General features: G+C 35.4%; 1 protein-coding gene across 50 annotated transcripts in view; it reads left to right on the top strand.

Annotated features, from left to right (window-relative positions):
- Positions 1–17,241, top strand: part of DLG2 (discs large MAGUK scaffold protein 2) — a 2,299,762-nt gene that overhangs the window by 2,255,679 nt on the left and 26,842 nt on the right. For 27 of the 50 annotated variants that reach the window (XM_054241375.2, XM_054241376.2, XM_078340086.1 and 24 more), the window contains one exon: positions 14,894–14,939. In XM_054241375.2, the coding sequence (XP_054097350.1) occupies positions 14,894–14,939 (46 nt within the window). Of the gene's footprint in view, positions 1–13,973; positions 14,074–14,893; positions 14,940–17,241 lie in introns of all 50 variants that reach the window. The other 23 variants (XM_078340083.1, XM_078340084.1, XM_054241373.2 and 20 more) reach the window with 1 other exon arrangement.

The following is a 17,241-nucleotide window of genomic DNA, read 5'->3' on the forward strand; positions in this document are numbered from 1 at the left end:
CTAAAGAACCTCACAATTCAAAGAGAGAGATTTCTAAGTTACTAAGGCAATGTGACAACGCATGCAAAGTACTGAAGGGGCATGAGTAAGGCAAGATAAGTTCTGCTATGGAGGAGAGGATAGGCAAGCAAGAGGGGAAATGTGAGTTGAATAATGAAGAATAGATCATTATTTGCCAAGTAGAACAGGGAGCAAGATAGGGAGGTTATTCCACCAGCAAAAGGAATTAAGCAGAGCTCTTGTCTGTCATATTAGTCAGGGTTCTCTGGAGGGATGGGACAGAACTAATAGGATGGATGGATGGAGATATATATATATATATATATGAAAAGGGGAGTTTATCAAGTATTAACTCACAAGATCACAGGGTACACCAATAGGCCATCTGCAAGCTGAGGAGCAAAGACAGCCAGTTTGAGTGTCAAAACTGAAGAATTTGGAGTCTGATGTTTGAGGGCAGGAGACTTCTCACATTATAAGGAGGTAATTTGGATAGTGTAAGAGGGTGTTGAAAGAGGAAAAAATGCAATCATGATACATTCTTGGGACCAGTTATTAATTAAGAATAAATGGTTGCTGCTGGAAAAGTCAATTAGTACAGATTATTTGAAAGCAATTTGGCAGTATGTCAAAACTTTTAAACTATTCATAATTTTTAACTCAGTAATTTAACCTTTAGAAATCTATCCCCAGAAAATAATCCAAAATGCACTGAATGGTGTATCCATTGAGATATAGAGTACAAAGAAAATGAATATGGGAATGTGAAGCCACTGCAGTAAATTTGCTTGAAATATTATTTTGTCATTATGTTTATAAGATGCATTAGTTTGCAGTCTTCTTTTCTTGTGATATCTTTGTCAAATTTTGGTACCTAGGTAGTACTGGCCTCGAAGAGTAAGTTGGGAAATGTCTCCTCTTTTATCTTTTAGAAAACTTTGTGAGAATTGGTTTTCATTCTTTTTTAAATGTTTAATAGAATTTTCCAGGAAAGCCATCTAGGCAAGGGCTTCTCTATATAGATAATTTTTTAAGTTACTGATTCAATCTCTTTTTATAAGTCTATTCAACATTTTAATTTTTTCTTGATTCAGTTTTGGTAGTTTGCGTCTTTCTAGGAATTAGTCCATCTTATCTAAGTTAGCTAATTTACTAGCATATAATTGCTCATAATATTCCCTTTTAAATTTTATTTTTGTAAAGTCAGTAATAATATCACTTATTCCTAATATTTGCAATTAAAATCTCTCTTATTTTCTTGGCCAGTCTAGCTAAGGTTCATCAATTTTATCCAGCTTTTTTTAAAAAGATTTTTCTTCCCTACTTTATTAATTTTTCTCTATTTTTAAAATTCTCTCATTAATTTCTGTTCTAATGTTTCTTATTGCTTTTTTTCTCTTTGCTTTATGTTTAGTTTGGTCTTACTTTTCCAGTATCTTCAGATAGAAGATTAGATTATTCCTTTGGATCTTTTTTTTTAATATATACATATATGGCTACAAAGCTTTCTCTACTGTGTTAGCTACATCCTATAAAATTTTATATCTTGTGTCTTCATTCTCATTCATCTGAAAGTAGTTTCATTTTCTCTTGTGATTCCTTCTTTGATTCATTAGTTAGGAGAGTGTTGCTTAATTTCCATACATTTGAAAGTTTTCCAGATTTATGTTACTGAGTTTTAATTTTATTTTATTGTTATATGTTCATTAAAACTGATGCTTTTAAAGACTTTCTAACAATGTGGGAGAGTGTGTTTATTACTTTTTAAATAATTGGCTTCTATTTATTGACCTATAGTGTCAGCAACTATGGTAAGAACTGTTAATATGTTATCACATTTAAACACCACAACTGAGGCTCAGAGATTAAATAATATTCCTAAAGTCATACAGCCAAACTCCAAAGCCTATGCTCCTAACACTTCACTATGTGAAATAGTAAACTTATAAATCAGAATTTAAAAATATTTAGAAAACTATAACTAAATTTAAACAAGATACATTTTTTAAAAACAAAGAAATAATAATACTAAAATAGATTTATATCTCTGTAATAAGATGATAACTTTTTCCCTCAGTTTCCTTTGAATTTTTCTAAAAAGGGAATGCTTCCTTTTGTTAATGGAAAAGGTATTTTTTAATAAATTAAGCTTTTAGTTAGGAAAGGGATAAAAGTTAATTAGGAAAAAAGTTAGAAAAGAAAAATTAAATGGTAGATTTTATTGGAGTTATAAATGCTACTGGGAATCTTTAAAGCTTTTCCATTATTGGATTGTACACAATAGATAGAGCTGAAAATGTGACACTAAGCAAAAATGCATACAAGCAAAGAGCTAACCCACCCCATTTTTATTACTGTAGTAAAAGGCAGCTAGAAGTAAATGAGGGCATTGAGCATAAGAATTATGAAATAAAATTCATGAAAAAACAAATCTGAGAGATAACTATAGAGAAATACAATAAAAAGAAACTACTTATTTAGGTTTGGTTCTTATTCTTTTTTTTTTTTTTTTTTTTTTTGAGACAGTCTTGCTGTGTCACCCAGGCTGAAGTGCAGTGGGGCATTCTCGGCTCACTGCAACCTCCACCTCCCGGGTTCAAGCAGTTCTTCTGTCTCAGCCTCCTGAGTAGCTGGGATTACAGGCACATACCACTGTGGCCAGCTAATTTTTGTATTTTTAGTAAGGACGGGACTTCACCATATTTTTCATGCTGGTCTCAAATTCCTGACCTCAGGTAATCCATTCACGCTGTCCAAAGTGCTGGGATTACAGGCATGAGCCACCACACTCGGCTGATTTGGTTCTTAGTCTTCCATTACTTCTCTCCTCTTTCGCCTGATGTTCGGTTATTTTGTTGTGTTTGTTTTGTTTTGCTTTGCCCCAATTTTTTCTCCATTGGAAATCATTGTTCAACACTTTGGTTCCTGCATTCACTCAGTGAATATTGAGTAACTGTCAGGATCTAAATCCCAGAGACACAAAGATGAAAGTAATATGTTACCTGCTATTAGATCATAATGTGGCAGGGGAGAGATATATAAAAATAAGTGCCATTCTCTATGATGACATTGGGTAGAACACCTAAGCATAACCTTAAAAATGCTTAAGTGTTCATGATATAGACAAAGGGAAGAGTTTCTGAAACCATCTCCTGAGACAAGATATAGAAGATTAATCTGTACATATTTAGGAGAGTACCATGGGCTGAAAATAGAGTTTGGGAAGGTGTCATGGTTACATAACATGACAATATATGGATTAGACATCATTCCTAACTCTTCCTATGATTTGATTTCTACAACCACGGCTTAGTTTTGCCTGTTCAAGAACTTGTTATCATTGGAATTATCTCTATATATTCGTATTCTTTTGTGTCTACCTCCTATAATGCTTTTACAGTCCATCCATGTTGTTTCCTGTATCAGTCGTTCAATCCTTTTTATTGTTGAGTAGCATTTCAGTGTATGAATATACCACAGTGTATTAATTTACCTGTTAATGGATATTAGTGTAGTTTCCGATTTGAAGTAATTGTGAACAGTCTTGCATATACTTTTTTGTGGACATATGTGTTTCTCTTAAGTAATTTTCTAGAATTGAATTTGTGAGTCATAGATTAGTTTTATAAGAAAATACCGGCTGGGCACGGTGGCTCAATCCTATAATCCCAGCATTTTGGGAGGCTGAGGCAGGTGGATCACGAGGTCAAGAGATCGAGACCATCCTGGTCAACATGGTGAAACCCCGTCTCTACTAAAAATACAAAAAATTAGCTGGGCATGGTGGTGCGTGCCTGTAATCCCAGCTACTCAGGAGGCTGAGGCAGGAGAATTGCCTGAACCCAGGAGGCAGAGGTTGCGGTGAGCCAAGATGGCACCATTGCACTCCAGCCTGGGTAACAAGAGTGAAACTTCATCTCAAAAGAAAAAAAAAAGAAAATACCAAGCTATTTTTTCAAAGCGACTGTATCATGTTGCATTCCCACCAATTTAAGTGAGAGTTGCAAGGGCTCCACATCTTGCTAATGCTTAGTATTGTCAGCCTTTAATTTAAGCTACTCTAGTGGGTATCAAGTGAGCTTTGGCTTTAATTTGCATTTCCCTGATAAGTAATGATGTTTTTCATATGTTTTCTGGTCACTTATATATATCTTACATTAAATATCCAGTCAAATCTCTAGCTCATTTTTTATTGGTTTATCTATTTATTGTTCAATTGTAGTACTTTAAAAAATATTCTGAATAAAAACTGCCAGATATATGTATTACAAACACTGTTTCCCACTGTGTGACTTGTCTTTTCATTTTTTAAATGAACTCTTTTGAAGAACAGATATTTTTAACTTGGGCTGATGTCCAATTTAGCAACTTTTTAATATATCATTTGTGCTTTATACATTCTACCCATAAATCTTTGCCTACCTCACTTTGTGAATATATTGTGTTTTCTTCTAGAAATTACAGTTTAAGCCTGTGTGTTTAGATCTGCAATCTATCCCTTAATAATTTTGGCATTTTGCGTGCGTTGAGTCCAAGTTTATTCTTTCCCAAGTTGCTCCAGAGCATTTGTTGAAGCAGTTTCAGCTATGGGAAATCTAGGCGGGCATGAGTGAGAGGTTGGATTTATGGGACTGATGTTCAGGAAAGCAGCCTAAGCTGCTTCCTGGGGCAAGGTTGACAGGAATCATTGGTTTTAACTAAAAAAATCCATACAAATTTGAGAATATTGTGTAAGAAAGAATAAGAAACACACAGTTCAACATAAAAACAGCCATAAACGTGGTTGTTGTTACTTCATCTTGTGGGACGTAGAGTTAGCCAGTGTTTCTGAAATAGTCTCATGTAAGTACCCAGGAGCCCGGCAGAGGAGTAATTTGGGAATAGAACTAGGACGGCTCCTGGATCCTGGTGTGGTGGAGCTGACATAATCTAAATCTGCAGCTTTACAATAAATAATCTAATGTGATGTTTAGTTGAGTGTTTCTGGTTAATACCAAACTTCTATTCAATACTATTTTTAAAAAATAATAATTATCAGTACAGTTCATTTTGGTTAGTCTGTAAATAAGTAATTAGGACTTAAAGTGAAGCTCAAATAGCAGTTTTATTTGCTTCAGCTCTGAGCTCCCGTAACACCTGCCAGAGCAGCTTGATGACGTGACAGGTCTTTAATCCACAGCAACCCGGTGGCAGGAGCCACAGTAGGCAGACCATAATAAGGCAACATCAGGCCTCTTTAGCTCATTAAACAAGACAAGGATTTATGGTGGAAACTCTTAGGGAAATGGGCTTTGAGTGCACAGAAATATTCTGCTTTGATACCTTGACTTTGTTGCTTAACACTGGAAAACATCACCTTCCATTTAGTTTGAATATTATTTGCTCAGCTTCTCTAGGTCCTAGTTGACAGTCCTATTATTGTTAAAGTCCCTCCCTAAGAATAGCTCCATATATGATAAATGATTGGTCAACTTGAAAATCCTCCCTTTTTTTTTTTTTTTTTTTACAAATAAGCCAGTTTCTGCATTGATCACTGATTTGTTTATTCACTTGCAGACTCTCTACCAGCTACTAGCTTAGGGAGATATTGAAAATAATCAGCAAATGAAATAAAAATAAGCCCTTTCTTTAAGGAGCCATCTACACAGTTTAGTAGAAGACAGTCAAGTAACAAATAAAAAATAGAAAGCAATAAATGCCAGAATGTGGGCAAACACAAAAGGAGTTGGAGCATGTATTCATTCAACAAATATTTACTGAGTAAATACTATATGTACATGTTCTAAGACACCAGAGAGATGGCAGTGGATGAAAACAGATTTCTTATTTTCAGGGAGTTTATATTTCCATGGGGAAAACAGATAATAAACAAATATGTATGTAGGCAGACGGTGATAGAAAGAATGAAAGAAAGACAGAAAAGAGAAAGAAAGGACAGAAGGAAGGAAGGAAGGAGGGAGGGAGGGAGGGAGGGAAGGAAGGAAGGAAGGAAGGAAGGAAGGAAGGAAGGAAGGAAGGAGAGAGAGAAAGAAAAGGAAAGAAGGAAGGAAGGAAAGAGAGAGAAAGAGAAAAAAAGAAAGGAAAGAAGGAAGGAAAGAGAGAGATAGAAAAAGAAGGAAGGAAGGAAAGAAAAGAAAAGAAAAAGGCAAAAAGCAGTAGGGCCAATGCAATTTTAGATAGATCTGTCAGAAAAAGCCTCGCTGATAAGGGGATATTTGAGCACAACTCTGAACAAGATGAGAAATCAGCCTTCTAAGGGAAGAACATTACAAGCAGAGGGAACAGCAAAAGCAAACTCCCTGAGTCAAGATGATGTGCAAAGGATTCAAGGAAAAGTGACAAGGCCAGCATGGCAGGAGGACAGTGAGACAAAAAGGCACGGTGGCAGAGGAGATCAAAGTGGTAGCTAGAGCCAGATTATGGAGAGCCTTTCCAGCCATGTTGTACATTTTGGGTTTTATTCTGAATGAGGTGGGAAGCCACTGGAGGGTCCCAAGCAGAATGACATGATCTGGATTACAATTTTGAAAGATCACCCTGGCCCTTGTAAGGAGAATAAAGCACAGCAGAAATAGGTAGGCAGGGACGCCAGCTGAGGTCAATATCATGCTCCAGACAAGGGATGGTGGTGACTCGGACTGGGGTAGTAGTGGTGGAGATGGTGAAAGGTGGTCAGATTATGGATGTATTTTAAAGCTGAGAACATAGGATTTATTAACCAATCGGATGTGGAGTGTCAGAGAAAGAGAGGAGTTCCTACAAGTTTGCAGCCTGGGTAATTGGAAGAATTAGAATGTTCTAAGTTGAAGAAGACTGAGGGAGGATCAAGATTTTGTTTGCTTGCTTGGTGTTAGTTTGTTTGTCTGGGTGGGAGGGTTAGGAAGACCAAATGTTTGGTTTGAAGACTGTATGTATTAGACACCTAATTAAAGATAGTAAAAGGCAGTTACTTGGATATATGAGTCCAGAACTCTGGAAAGTTCTAAGCTGGGAAGGGAGGCAGAGGAGACTCAAAAACTAAGTCCAAGTACCCCTGATTTTTAAAGACCAGGAAGATGAAGAGAGATCCAACAAAACAGACTGAGGACAAATGCTATACGGGGTAGGACAAGAATGAAAATATGGAGGTATGCCAGGCTTCAAGGATGCAAGTGTTTCAGGAAGAAAGATATAATGAACTATGTCTAATGGAAAGATCAACAGGGTAAGATGAGACCTGAGAATCAACATTTCATTAGGCAACATGAAGTTCATTGGTGACCCTGAAAAAAGCGATTTATATCAGTAGCCAGAAAACTTTCTGTAAAGGGCCAGAGAGTAAATCTTTTCGACTTTGCAGGCCATCTGATCTTTGGTGCAACTACTGAATTCTGCTGTTGTAGCACTAAGCAGAGGTAGTACTTACCGAATGAGTATGATTATCCTCCCATAAAACCTTATTTACAGAAACACATAATGGGCATGATTGGTTCATGGGCCACAGGTCACTGACCTCCAGTGTAGATGACATTACAATATTTAAAGTGTGATTGAAGTAGATTAAAAAGGGAAGAGAAGAAGGGATGACTTTTGAGGAGAAGCAGAGAGATCTTAGTGGTGGCTGAAGAAGTGCGCAAGATCAGAAAGAAGAGAAGGTCTATATTTCTTTGGGAGAAAAAAATATGACATTCAAAGTGATACCGTAGATGTCTTGGGCCTCAAAGTTAAGGAAAACATCCTACCTACTATGCATTAGAGTGATCATAAAATCCAGATATAATTTCACCTACCCCTTAGCTATGTTAGGCGTGCTCTCTATGCCCCTGGGCTACCTGAGCTTTTTACTAGAATTGAGCCTCCTCAACTTGAACTGCTTACTGCGCAATGTGCTTTTATGTAACATGACCAGTCCCAGAAATAACATAAATGGGAGAAAAATAAAACAGGTTTCATCTGGGATTCTATTTCACAGAACTTATTTAAAATAATTAGCATCTCGTGATTTTGATTTCTTCCTAAGCAAAGAATTCTAAATTGAATTTCATCCTTTGAGGTCAAAAGAGGATCAGCTGCCACATTTTCATAATCCAGTTCTCAGCCTTCACTAGGCTACATGCGACAGTCATTGGGCCCTGAGTTTTCCCTACTTTTCTGCTCTCCTTCTTGTTCTTATTTTTAGGTACAAGTAGCCCCTTGTGCTTCATGCGAATGGAAATATTTTCATTCTGGTGTTAGATTTGAAGTAGCAACAAAAAAAAGAAAAAAATCTATAAAAGGAAATATTTTTTTCTGCTATTAGCCGATAATGTCTACTTCGTAATAAGTATTTTTAAGGCATTGCATTAAGTGCTTTATAATTCATTTTTTTCTTATCTTTATTATAAAAATTTTAAACATTAAAGAGTAGAAAATGTAGAATTATGAATATCTTTTACCTATTACTAAGCTTCAGTAATTACCAACCCATGTTGGTATAATCCCCTGAATTTTGAGAGAAAGCTCAAAGCTTCTTTACAGTTCTCCCTTGCAATATACTCAGAGGGTATATAAGTACGACATACCTCCCATATTATTTTGAAGCAATCCGATGCATCAGATTTTTTCAGCTCTTAATATTTCAGTATTGCATGACCATAATACCATTATCACATATAAAAATTAACAATTAGTGGATTAACAAATATGCAGTATTTTTTCAGGGTTCGAATTGCCTAAGTATCACAAATGGGTTTGGTCGTTGTAGTTGCTGCTTTGTTTTTTTTTATAATTTGTTGGTTTGAACCAAGACCAGAATGAAGTCTATACATTGTAACTAGTTGATCCTTTCCAAATCTCTTCCAATCTGTACATTTTCCTGCCATTTTTATTTGTTTCTTATAATTTTATATAGATGAAATCAGATCATTTGTCTTGTAGAGCTTCCCACACTTCAGATTTTGCTGATTGCATTTTATAGCATAAATTACCATGTTTCTCTGTCCTCTTTGTTGCTGTAAACTGGTAGTTGGATCCAGAAGTTTGGTTAGATTCTGATTCATTTGAGGGAATTGTGTTTTGGGAGTAAATAGAGGTTTGCAAGACATCTTTGTAGAAGTATTTAATTCTTCCATCAGAAAGCATTAAATATCTGACTGTGTCTTTGTGATTGTAGCAGCTACTGATAATGCCTACATCTATTAGTTCATAAGGATTGCAAAAGTAACCTTTTTTTGAATTAGGCAATGTTATAGACACACATGTATACATGCATTCACAGTAGACACGTTTATGTAAACAGATACATCTCAAGCCGACTGTTATCTTTCCCTTAACCCCTCTTTGTTACATTATTACTTGTTCTTTTACCTCGCTTGTTTTCAAAGTTCTTTTTATGTTCGTGAAAATAGGATTTGTATAATACAAAGTAGTGACCCGAATGTACAGTAACAGCTTTCCCAGGGAAACATAATTATTTTAGAAGAGAAACAAAGAGAGGAAAACAACATGTATAAAACAAAAAGGGGGTCACAGAAAAGGGATGAATCTGAGCTAAGTATAAGTGTAAACCTAAATTCTGCCCAGAGAATACTCATATCACTAAGATGACATTTTAGAACTATGAAACTTTTAAAGCTTGAAAAATGAGAACAGGATCATGAGGAGAAAAACTAAAACATGTCCCTAGTTTCAAAGTTTTCTGGATAAGAAGGATAAACTATGTCAAGATTCACTCATGTGTCTTTAAGAACATGGGATTTGAGTAGGAAAAGGATTTGAGTTTTTTGTTTTGTTTCCTTCTTTCATGAAGTATGTATTTTATCTTAAACCAGTTCATCAATGCCATTACATCTTGAGGTCAGGCTGGGCAATTTCATGCCATTTGACTAACAACCTGGAGACTTCTGAGTAATAGTGACTCCTGGTATTGGTGTTCTAATGTCTGTCACAACATGAAAGGTATTCATTTATCAGAGACAAAACAAAGTCAGATAAACGAAATATATGTGCATCTAATTGATTGCAAGGGTTGGAATGAGTGGCTTACTCTCGTTCAATTAAAGATAAAAATTATTTACACCAAATAAAATTATAAACTTACTACAATTGTTTCTTCTCAGTCCATGATGTGAGAGGTTGGGGAGAGTGTTCTTTTTAAAAAGAAATGGCTTTATTGAGATATAATTCACATAATATATACAATTCACCCACTTAAAGGATACTACTCAGTGTTTTCTACTATATTCATAGAGTTATGCCACCATCACCACAATCTAATTTTATAACCTTTTATCTCCCCTAAAAGAAGCCCCATACCCATTGGCTGTCACTTCCCACTCTCTACCTACTATCCCCAGCCCTAAGCGAAAAATTTACCTTTGTTTCCACAGATTTACCAGTTAATGTGCAACTACCTTTTAATTGCCATTCATGGTCTGTCACATTTAAATTCTTTCTTTTTTGACATTATCATAAAAGGAAAAATTGAAGAAAGCCCCAGAAACTAAAAATTAGTATTACAAAATTGTAGCAGGATAACCAAAAAAAGATGTTATTGAAGCCAATAGCATCCGATGATTTAAATAAATAGTCTTCAAGCATCAAGCTGTGGGAAGGACACATTGTGATATCATTTAAGAGAGTCAAGCACTACTAATTTTAAATATAAAGTTGAAGCAGGCTTTGGTTGCAGAAACTTGTCATGCTATTAAAAACAGTGATGTTCGCAACTAGGAATATTTGTAAATTCAATTTCTGACTTCTCTGCTTACCAATTGTGTGACTCTGGGGCAAGTAATAGAAGATTTATACACCTCAGTTTCCTCTTCTGTAATATGGGAATAATGATGGTACTAACTTCATGAAGTTAGCATGGAGATTAACTCATGTGGAGCTTTTGGAACCAAATGTGGCACATAAGTGCTTATAAATGTTATTGTTTTATCACCTTCGTTAGTTAGAACTCAATATTTCACGTCAAATTCCAAAATGGAATTCTTAGATATGCCAACTTGCCCCATGCCACATTTGATTGGTATTTTCAAAGTCTGTATTTAAAGATGTTTCCTGCTGTGAAAGCAGCAGATCTAGATCTAAGATACTGTCATGTAAAGAGACAAACAATATCATAGATAAAGTATAAGGAAGAACAGAGCTGTAAACCAGCCATCAGTTGCTTCAGAACCATGTGATCTATAAATAGTACAGTTGCTAATGTATTATTCTCACTTAGCACTCGTGTGACAGATTTTCTTTTTCTATATTAAAATTTTAAAAAATTTCCTGGATGTCAGATTAGCAAAAAGAAAAAAAAATTTTTTTAATTACAGCAGCAAAAAAGCTTATATAATGGTATTACGTATGTCTAATAAAAAATATAGAACAGTGTTAAAGCATTATAAACCACATATAATCTCTTATAGTTGAAATGTTTAGCTAAGATCCTAAGCATGTGACTTTTATGTCTGTGAATGTGAACTGAAAATGTGATTTGGTTTTTTGTCCACAAATGTAAGGAAGTGTAACCACCAATCGTTTCATTACCTTCTCCTTAACTGCAATCTGAAATGGCTTTTGCTAATAAGACTGACATGTTAGATACTTTTATTCTTCAAGTATTATTGTGTATTTTCTGTTCTTTTGAAAAGTGTGGTGCTTAGTAGTATTATGTCCCAATCAGATGATTCATGATACACGACATTTTCATACTCAGGAAATGTTAACACATTATAGTCCTTGCTTTGAAACATAAAAGAATTAATCACATACAACACATTTTCATATTCCTTTGACCCTCGAGACCACTTAAATGATGTGGCTTGCATGCAGCCCCGTTTTGGGCCCTCCGCGCCCTCTATATTGTCCCTCTGTGTCTGTATTTTCACCCCAGGCTTTACTCCTCTTGGCATTGTTTTGTATTTGCATGAAAATCTGTAAATTTTTTTTGCATGACAAGTCATTGACAATGCTGAAGTTAAATGTCTAACATACCTTGCAATATCACATGCCATTAATTCTTACATGATTTTTTTTCTTTTATTTTCAGTTACTGAAGTTTAAATATGCTTGAAATGTAAAAGTGACATGAAACTGGAGTGATGCAAGAATATTTAGTATTCCTTTAAGGACTATCATTTTTAACGGGGAAAATTTGGGGGCAGTTCTCAACCTCGTTTTTGGACATCAACCATCAATTACAAATGATGATAAGACTATATTGAACATAGGTGCTGTCAGCAGAGTAATAAGTTCTGAAGTGATACCTTTTTTCCCTCTGAGAATGTAATTTTAGTACTTGAATATAAAGTATATGTCCCCTAATTTCAGAAATTATTAATTATTATTTGATTTTTCTTAATGGACACACAAGCTCTATTACTTTACTGAAGGTTTCTACTACCTAAAAAAGTAATGAATTACTTACTGAGTGACAGCACCAACATTTTAGTACTTTAATATTTTCTAAATGAACATGATTACCAAAATGGATATTTGATATGGGAATGTGTGAGTATACAAAGAAGATAAGTTATTTATATCATTTTTGTCAAGTTTCAAATCCATAAAGGGCACAGGACCAATTCCCACCAGTGGGACAAAAGCACACATCCAAACACATGTCCTTTCCTTCTAAGTAGTCGCCTTGCTCCCCTACATTTATTCCTAACAGCTGCTATTGCCAAAAATGTTTTTGAATACCTGTTTTCAAATTACCTTCAGAGTCTTTGGCACCTTCATTTCAACAGCTGTGTGGTAACAAGTCTTCTTCATTGGGGAGTGATTTTGATTTTTTCAGCAGCTAAAAGACCCTCAGAGCCAAATCAGCCAAACAAAGCTGGTAGTCATTCTGGTGAAACATATTTTTTAATGACATACAAATATGAAATTAGTAAGACCTGCATAGCCAATAGCTTATAAAATGACTGTCAAGACATTTCCCAAAGAGGAATCCCACAAAACATTTGCATAAAAACAGCAGCAGTGGAATTAATGGAATTTTCTTAAGGAATATTCTAGGCAAGCACATGATATCTACTTGAATAAATAAATTCTAATACCTGTATCATTTGATGTATCTATGTGTTATTTTTAATTCACCCTCATTTAAGCCAATGGAGTAGTTAAAAATTTTAAAAATAGTCAATCTTAAGTTTTTACCTGATCAGGAATCTAGTTGAGTGACTGCTGCTTTTCCTTTGATAAGTTAATATCAAGTTAATACCTCTTCTAACAGATGTTGGTTGACTGGCTCCTGGCTGTCACCAGCTAGCTCTGTGATATCAGTATAGGATGCAGCTTCTCTGTGCCTCTTACTCCCTGTCTACAAAATGAGAGGTTGGGGCTAAATTATCTTTAAAAAATCTCTTTTGAATAAAAATGTTACACTCTAATGATTGTATATTCATGTGTGAGGCTATAATTATCATATATCATAAATCTCCATACTTCTTTGTACAGTTTTAATTAAAACTAAGCAGAAGTGACTCAAATTCAAGTTATTCTAAAAGACATCAAGACACTGAGAAGAAAACTAGTTTCTCCACTAAAGTGTTTTCTACATGACGGTGATAAGATGACATTTGTATAGCATTTCATGTTTATATTGTCCTTTGTGAGTCTCACAACCTACGAGCTGCTATCATTGTCCTCATTTTGCAGATGAAGATACTGAGGTTCAGGGAGATTCAGTTACCTCTCTACAGTGATGAACTAGCAAGGTTTAGAGCCAGCACAAAAACTTCTGGGTCTTCTCCTTCTAATTTAAGACTCTTTCCCTCCATCCCCATTTATCTGTAACCGGTCTTTTGCTTAGGAGACAATTTTTTCAAGGCGCCACCATTCAGAATTTATACTCCTTGAGATTAAAATTAACCTTTAGAACTCTCTGGCACTGCTTCAGAATTATCCACTTGCGTCACTACAGCTCTCTGTGCTTTTACAGACTAGTTGTTTTGTCAGCATGAGTGTGACAACAATTAGACGTCCCGTTTTTGCCCCATGCCTTTTCTCCTTCACAGTCATTCAATGACAAGCGTAAAAAGAGCTTCATCTTTTCACGAAAATTCCCATTCTACAAGAACAAGGAGCAGAGTGAGCAGGAAACCAGTGATCCTGAACGTAAGTAGATTCTCAAAGATAATGTCACATGCAACATAAGAGAAAAAATATTCACAGGCAACACGCAGGATGTAGGCTCTCCCACGCCACACGCGTAGGCAAACAACACAGCAGGCAGGCAGGGCAGGTCTACTACTGTGACCAGTGTTTGACTGCAGTCTGGATCCCTCCTTTCATGTGGCTCTTCTTTGCAGAAGGCATTGGAGAGAAACTTGCCGAAACTGGGACTTGCACCTAACCAACATTTATCTTCGACCAGGACTGGGTCTGGTTTGCCTTTTCTATCATGCAACTCTCTATTAAGTCTTGAGAAAAATTCTTTTCTGAGAAGAAACTTCGGATTCCGTTGCCACATGTGTTTTTGGAATGCTAGGAACAATTAAAGTATTTTTACTGATTACTAGCACATTTGCTCACTCTTCCCTCCCCAAAAACATTAAACACTTGCTGAGCACGGAGCTTGTAATGGTGGATATCGTCTAGAATTTGCTGTGAAATTTGGAGAGGTTTATTCCTTAAGTGGGGCATTTCTGTGGCAACATGATTAACCATGGGGGAAAGAAAAAGGGCATTTGCTGAATTTTTTTCTTAGAATCTTTTGTCTAAGCCTTGAGTTTCTCTGCAAATCAGAAATTTTCTTCTTGAATCTCAGCTCGAGGAGTTTGGGGTGAAAGTTGTTTTAAAAGAGAGAATGGGATCCAGATTGTTCAGGCAGCACGGTCTGTCATGGTAGTATTCGTTTCAACTCCACTGACTTCTTCCTTCCTCTTCCGTGGCTGTTCTTCCTCTCTCATTGCTCTCTCTGGGGACTTCCATGCAGGACATCCCCGGATTAGGTGACGACGGTTATGGAACAAAGACTCTGAGTAAGTTTCCAGGAATGGTCACTGTAACTTTTCTTTTCTTTTCCTTTCCTTTTGAGTTTGGCTTTTGTTCCTTTCCTTGAGGGCCTTTCACTCCTAGCATGCACAAGATACGAGTTTTATTTGTTACCTAGCTGTGAATGCTCCTACAAAGTAATTTTCAATCGTTTTGTTCTGCATGTCAGCATTTAAAAGCAAAGTGTGTCAGGCACTCTAACTTCTGTTGCAGTTAACACCATCCCTTTCTGACACTGTGATATTATCAACATGGTTCTGATGCCCACTATCGCATCACTTGCTCTGCTGCTTAATACGCCCCAGAGAGCAAGAAACCATGTTGAAAGAAAGGGGGAGCTAAGTGTCCTAGAACAGCAAAATAGAAATGTACTTTATGTTCTTCCTTCTGCCTTTTCACACGGAAATATTTAATGACCTTTTCAAATCTCATAATCGGGTTGTACTTAGCTGTTAGTAAAGGAGCTGTTTTGTAGCCAAAAGGAACATGCATTCTCTGAAAGCAAATATTAAGCTACTTGATCTTCCATGAGTATTTACTTGTTATTAACTTTGATTTTTTTTCTGACTTGCGGTGATCCTGCTTGAAATGTTTGTATGATAAAGCTTAGATATGTAATAATATGCTTTTCTATCAGTGATTTATTAGCTACTTTACAAAATCAGGTCTTCACTTTATAGCATAGAGTGAAAAATAAAATACATTAAACCTTTACATTTTCTAGTTATTCATATATTTAGTTTGTGTCTGATTCCACTAAGCAATTAAAAACCTAATTATCCTGTGTATTAATATGCTATGATTTTTCCTGTTTAATAACTAACCCCATTGTGTAGGCACCAATGAAATGAGAACAGTTTTGTGTCTTTTGCAACTGTATCACATGTTTAATTTTTTTGTTTTGTTTGTTTTAAATTAACAGCTATGGGCAATATTTTTAGAAGCTGTTTATTTGTATAAAACAACATTGTGTTGAGCTGGACTTTGTTTTCAAGGGCTTTTTCTATAACCCTGTGTAGTGATACACCTCATAATTCAAATTGTTCATTTTGAGAGTTTTTAAAGATATTTATTTATAAAAAACAAAATCTGATCAAGAGTACTGATCTTAAAGATGAAAACTTTATTTTGGAGTCACTATATGGAATGTGGTAGACAATTGTTCTTGAATTAGTGGCTGAAGTTTAATGATTGATTTCAACATTATCTGGACAGCATCAAGCACCACCAGAGAGAATTTGTAAATTTTCAATTTGAGAGGGAAAAGAAGCATCGTAATATATTGCTAATAATAAATATTACTAAAAAGTAGTGGCTTTTGGAGTCTCAAAAATAGGATAGGCTTTCAATCCAGAATATGCAAATGTTTGTTTGCTCTTTAAAAATTGAATAAATTTAGAAAGTAAAACTCAGCAACAACAGAAAGCCCTGTCATCACCAATTCAAGGTACTTAAGACAATAATCTACACAAAGAGACACTAATATTGGTTATGTGCCTTAACTTTCATTTTAGTAACAGAAAACAGATGTGCACAGGTTCATCCACACTTCTTTGCCTGTTGCCTCTTTGCTCTTGCAAAATGGGTGCCCAGATTAGTAATGCAGTTCTAATCATAGACCAACACAAAGAGAAATGATTTGTGTGAATTGAACCCATGCTTTGATTTTCATTGGTTTCATGCTCTAAAACTACTCTATCCAATTGGCAAGAATGTATAATATCAAAGCACTTTTTTATTGTTAGAGAATAATTTTGCAGATTATTTTTCTCTTTCTAAAAATGTATAAATTTTATCACTTTTTTAAAAGCTGAAGTTATAGTGAGCTTCAGAAATCATATAGTCACATGTTCTTCATTTAATTAAAGTAATATACAAATAAGTTGATAGACTGATGAGTGTATCTTCTATAACTTAACAAGCACTATGGATGAAAGAAAATGATTGTGGAAAAAAGAGCTCAAATTCTGGCTTATAACCAATACATCCCTGTAAAGTTAGGTGAACTATGTATGAAAAAACAATTTGGAATATTGCTGTGCAGGCAAGTCATTCAGCATGAATTAAAACAATACTTCATGCTGGAACCTGTACTGTGTATGAGGCCGTTTCTCTCCTTCTGTTCCATGCCTCCAGAATTCAGTAGCTATCCAAGCAAGGATCCTAAAATAAAAACAAGGAAGTGTTGAGCTGATTCAAAAAATATTTTTCAGACTCACGTCTTCCTCAAAGATTTTCAGCTCATTCACTGAAGCAGAAAAGATCTTCAAGAATTCCTTTTCATCCTGA

Source organism: Callithrix jacchus, chromosome 10, assembly GCF_049354715.1.
Source record: "Callithrix jacchus isolate 240 chromosome 10, calJac240_pri, whole genome shotgun sequence".
NCBI classification, from domain to species: Eukaryota; Metazoa; Chordata; class Mammalia; order Primates; family Cebidae; genus Callithrix; species Callithrix jacchus.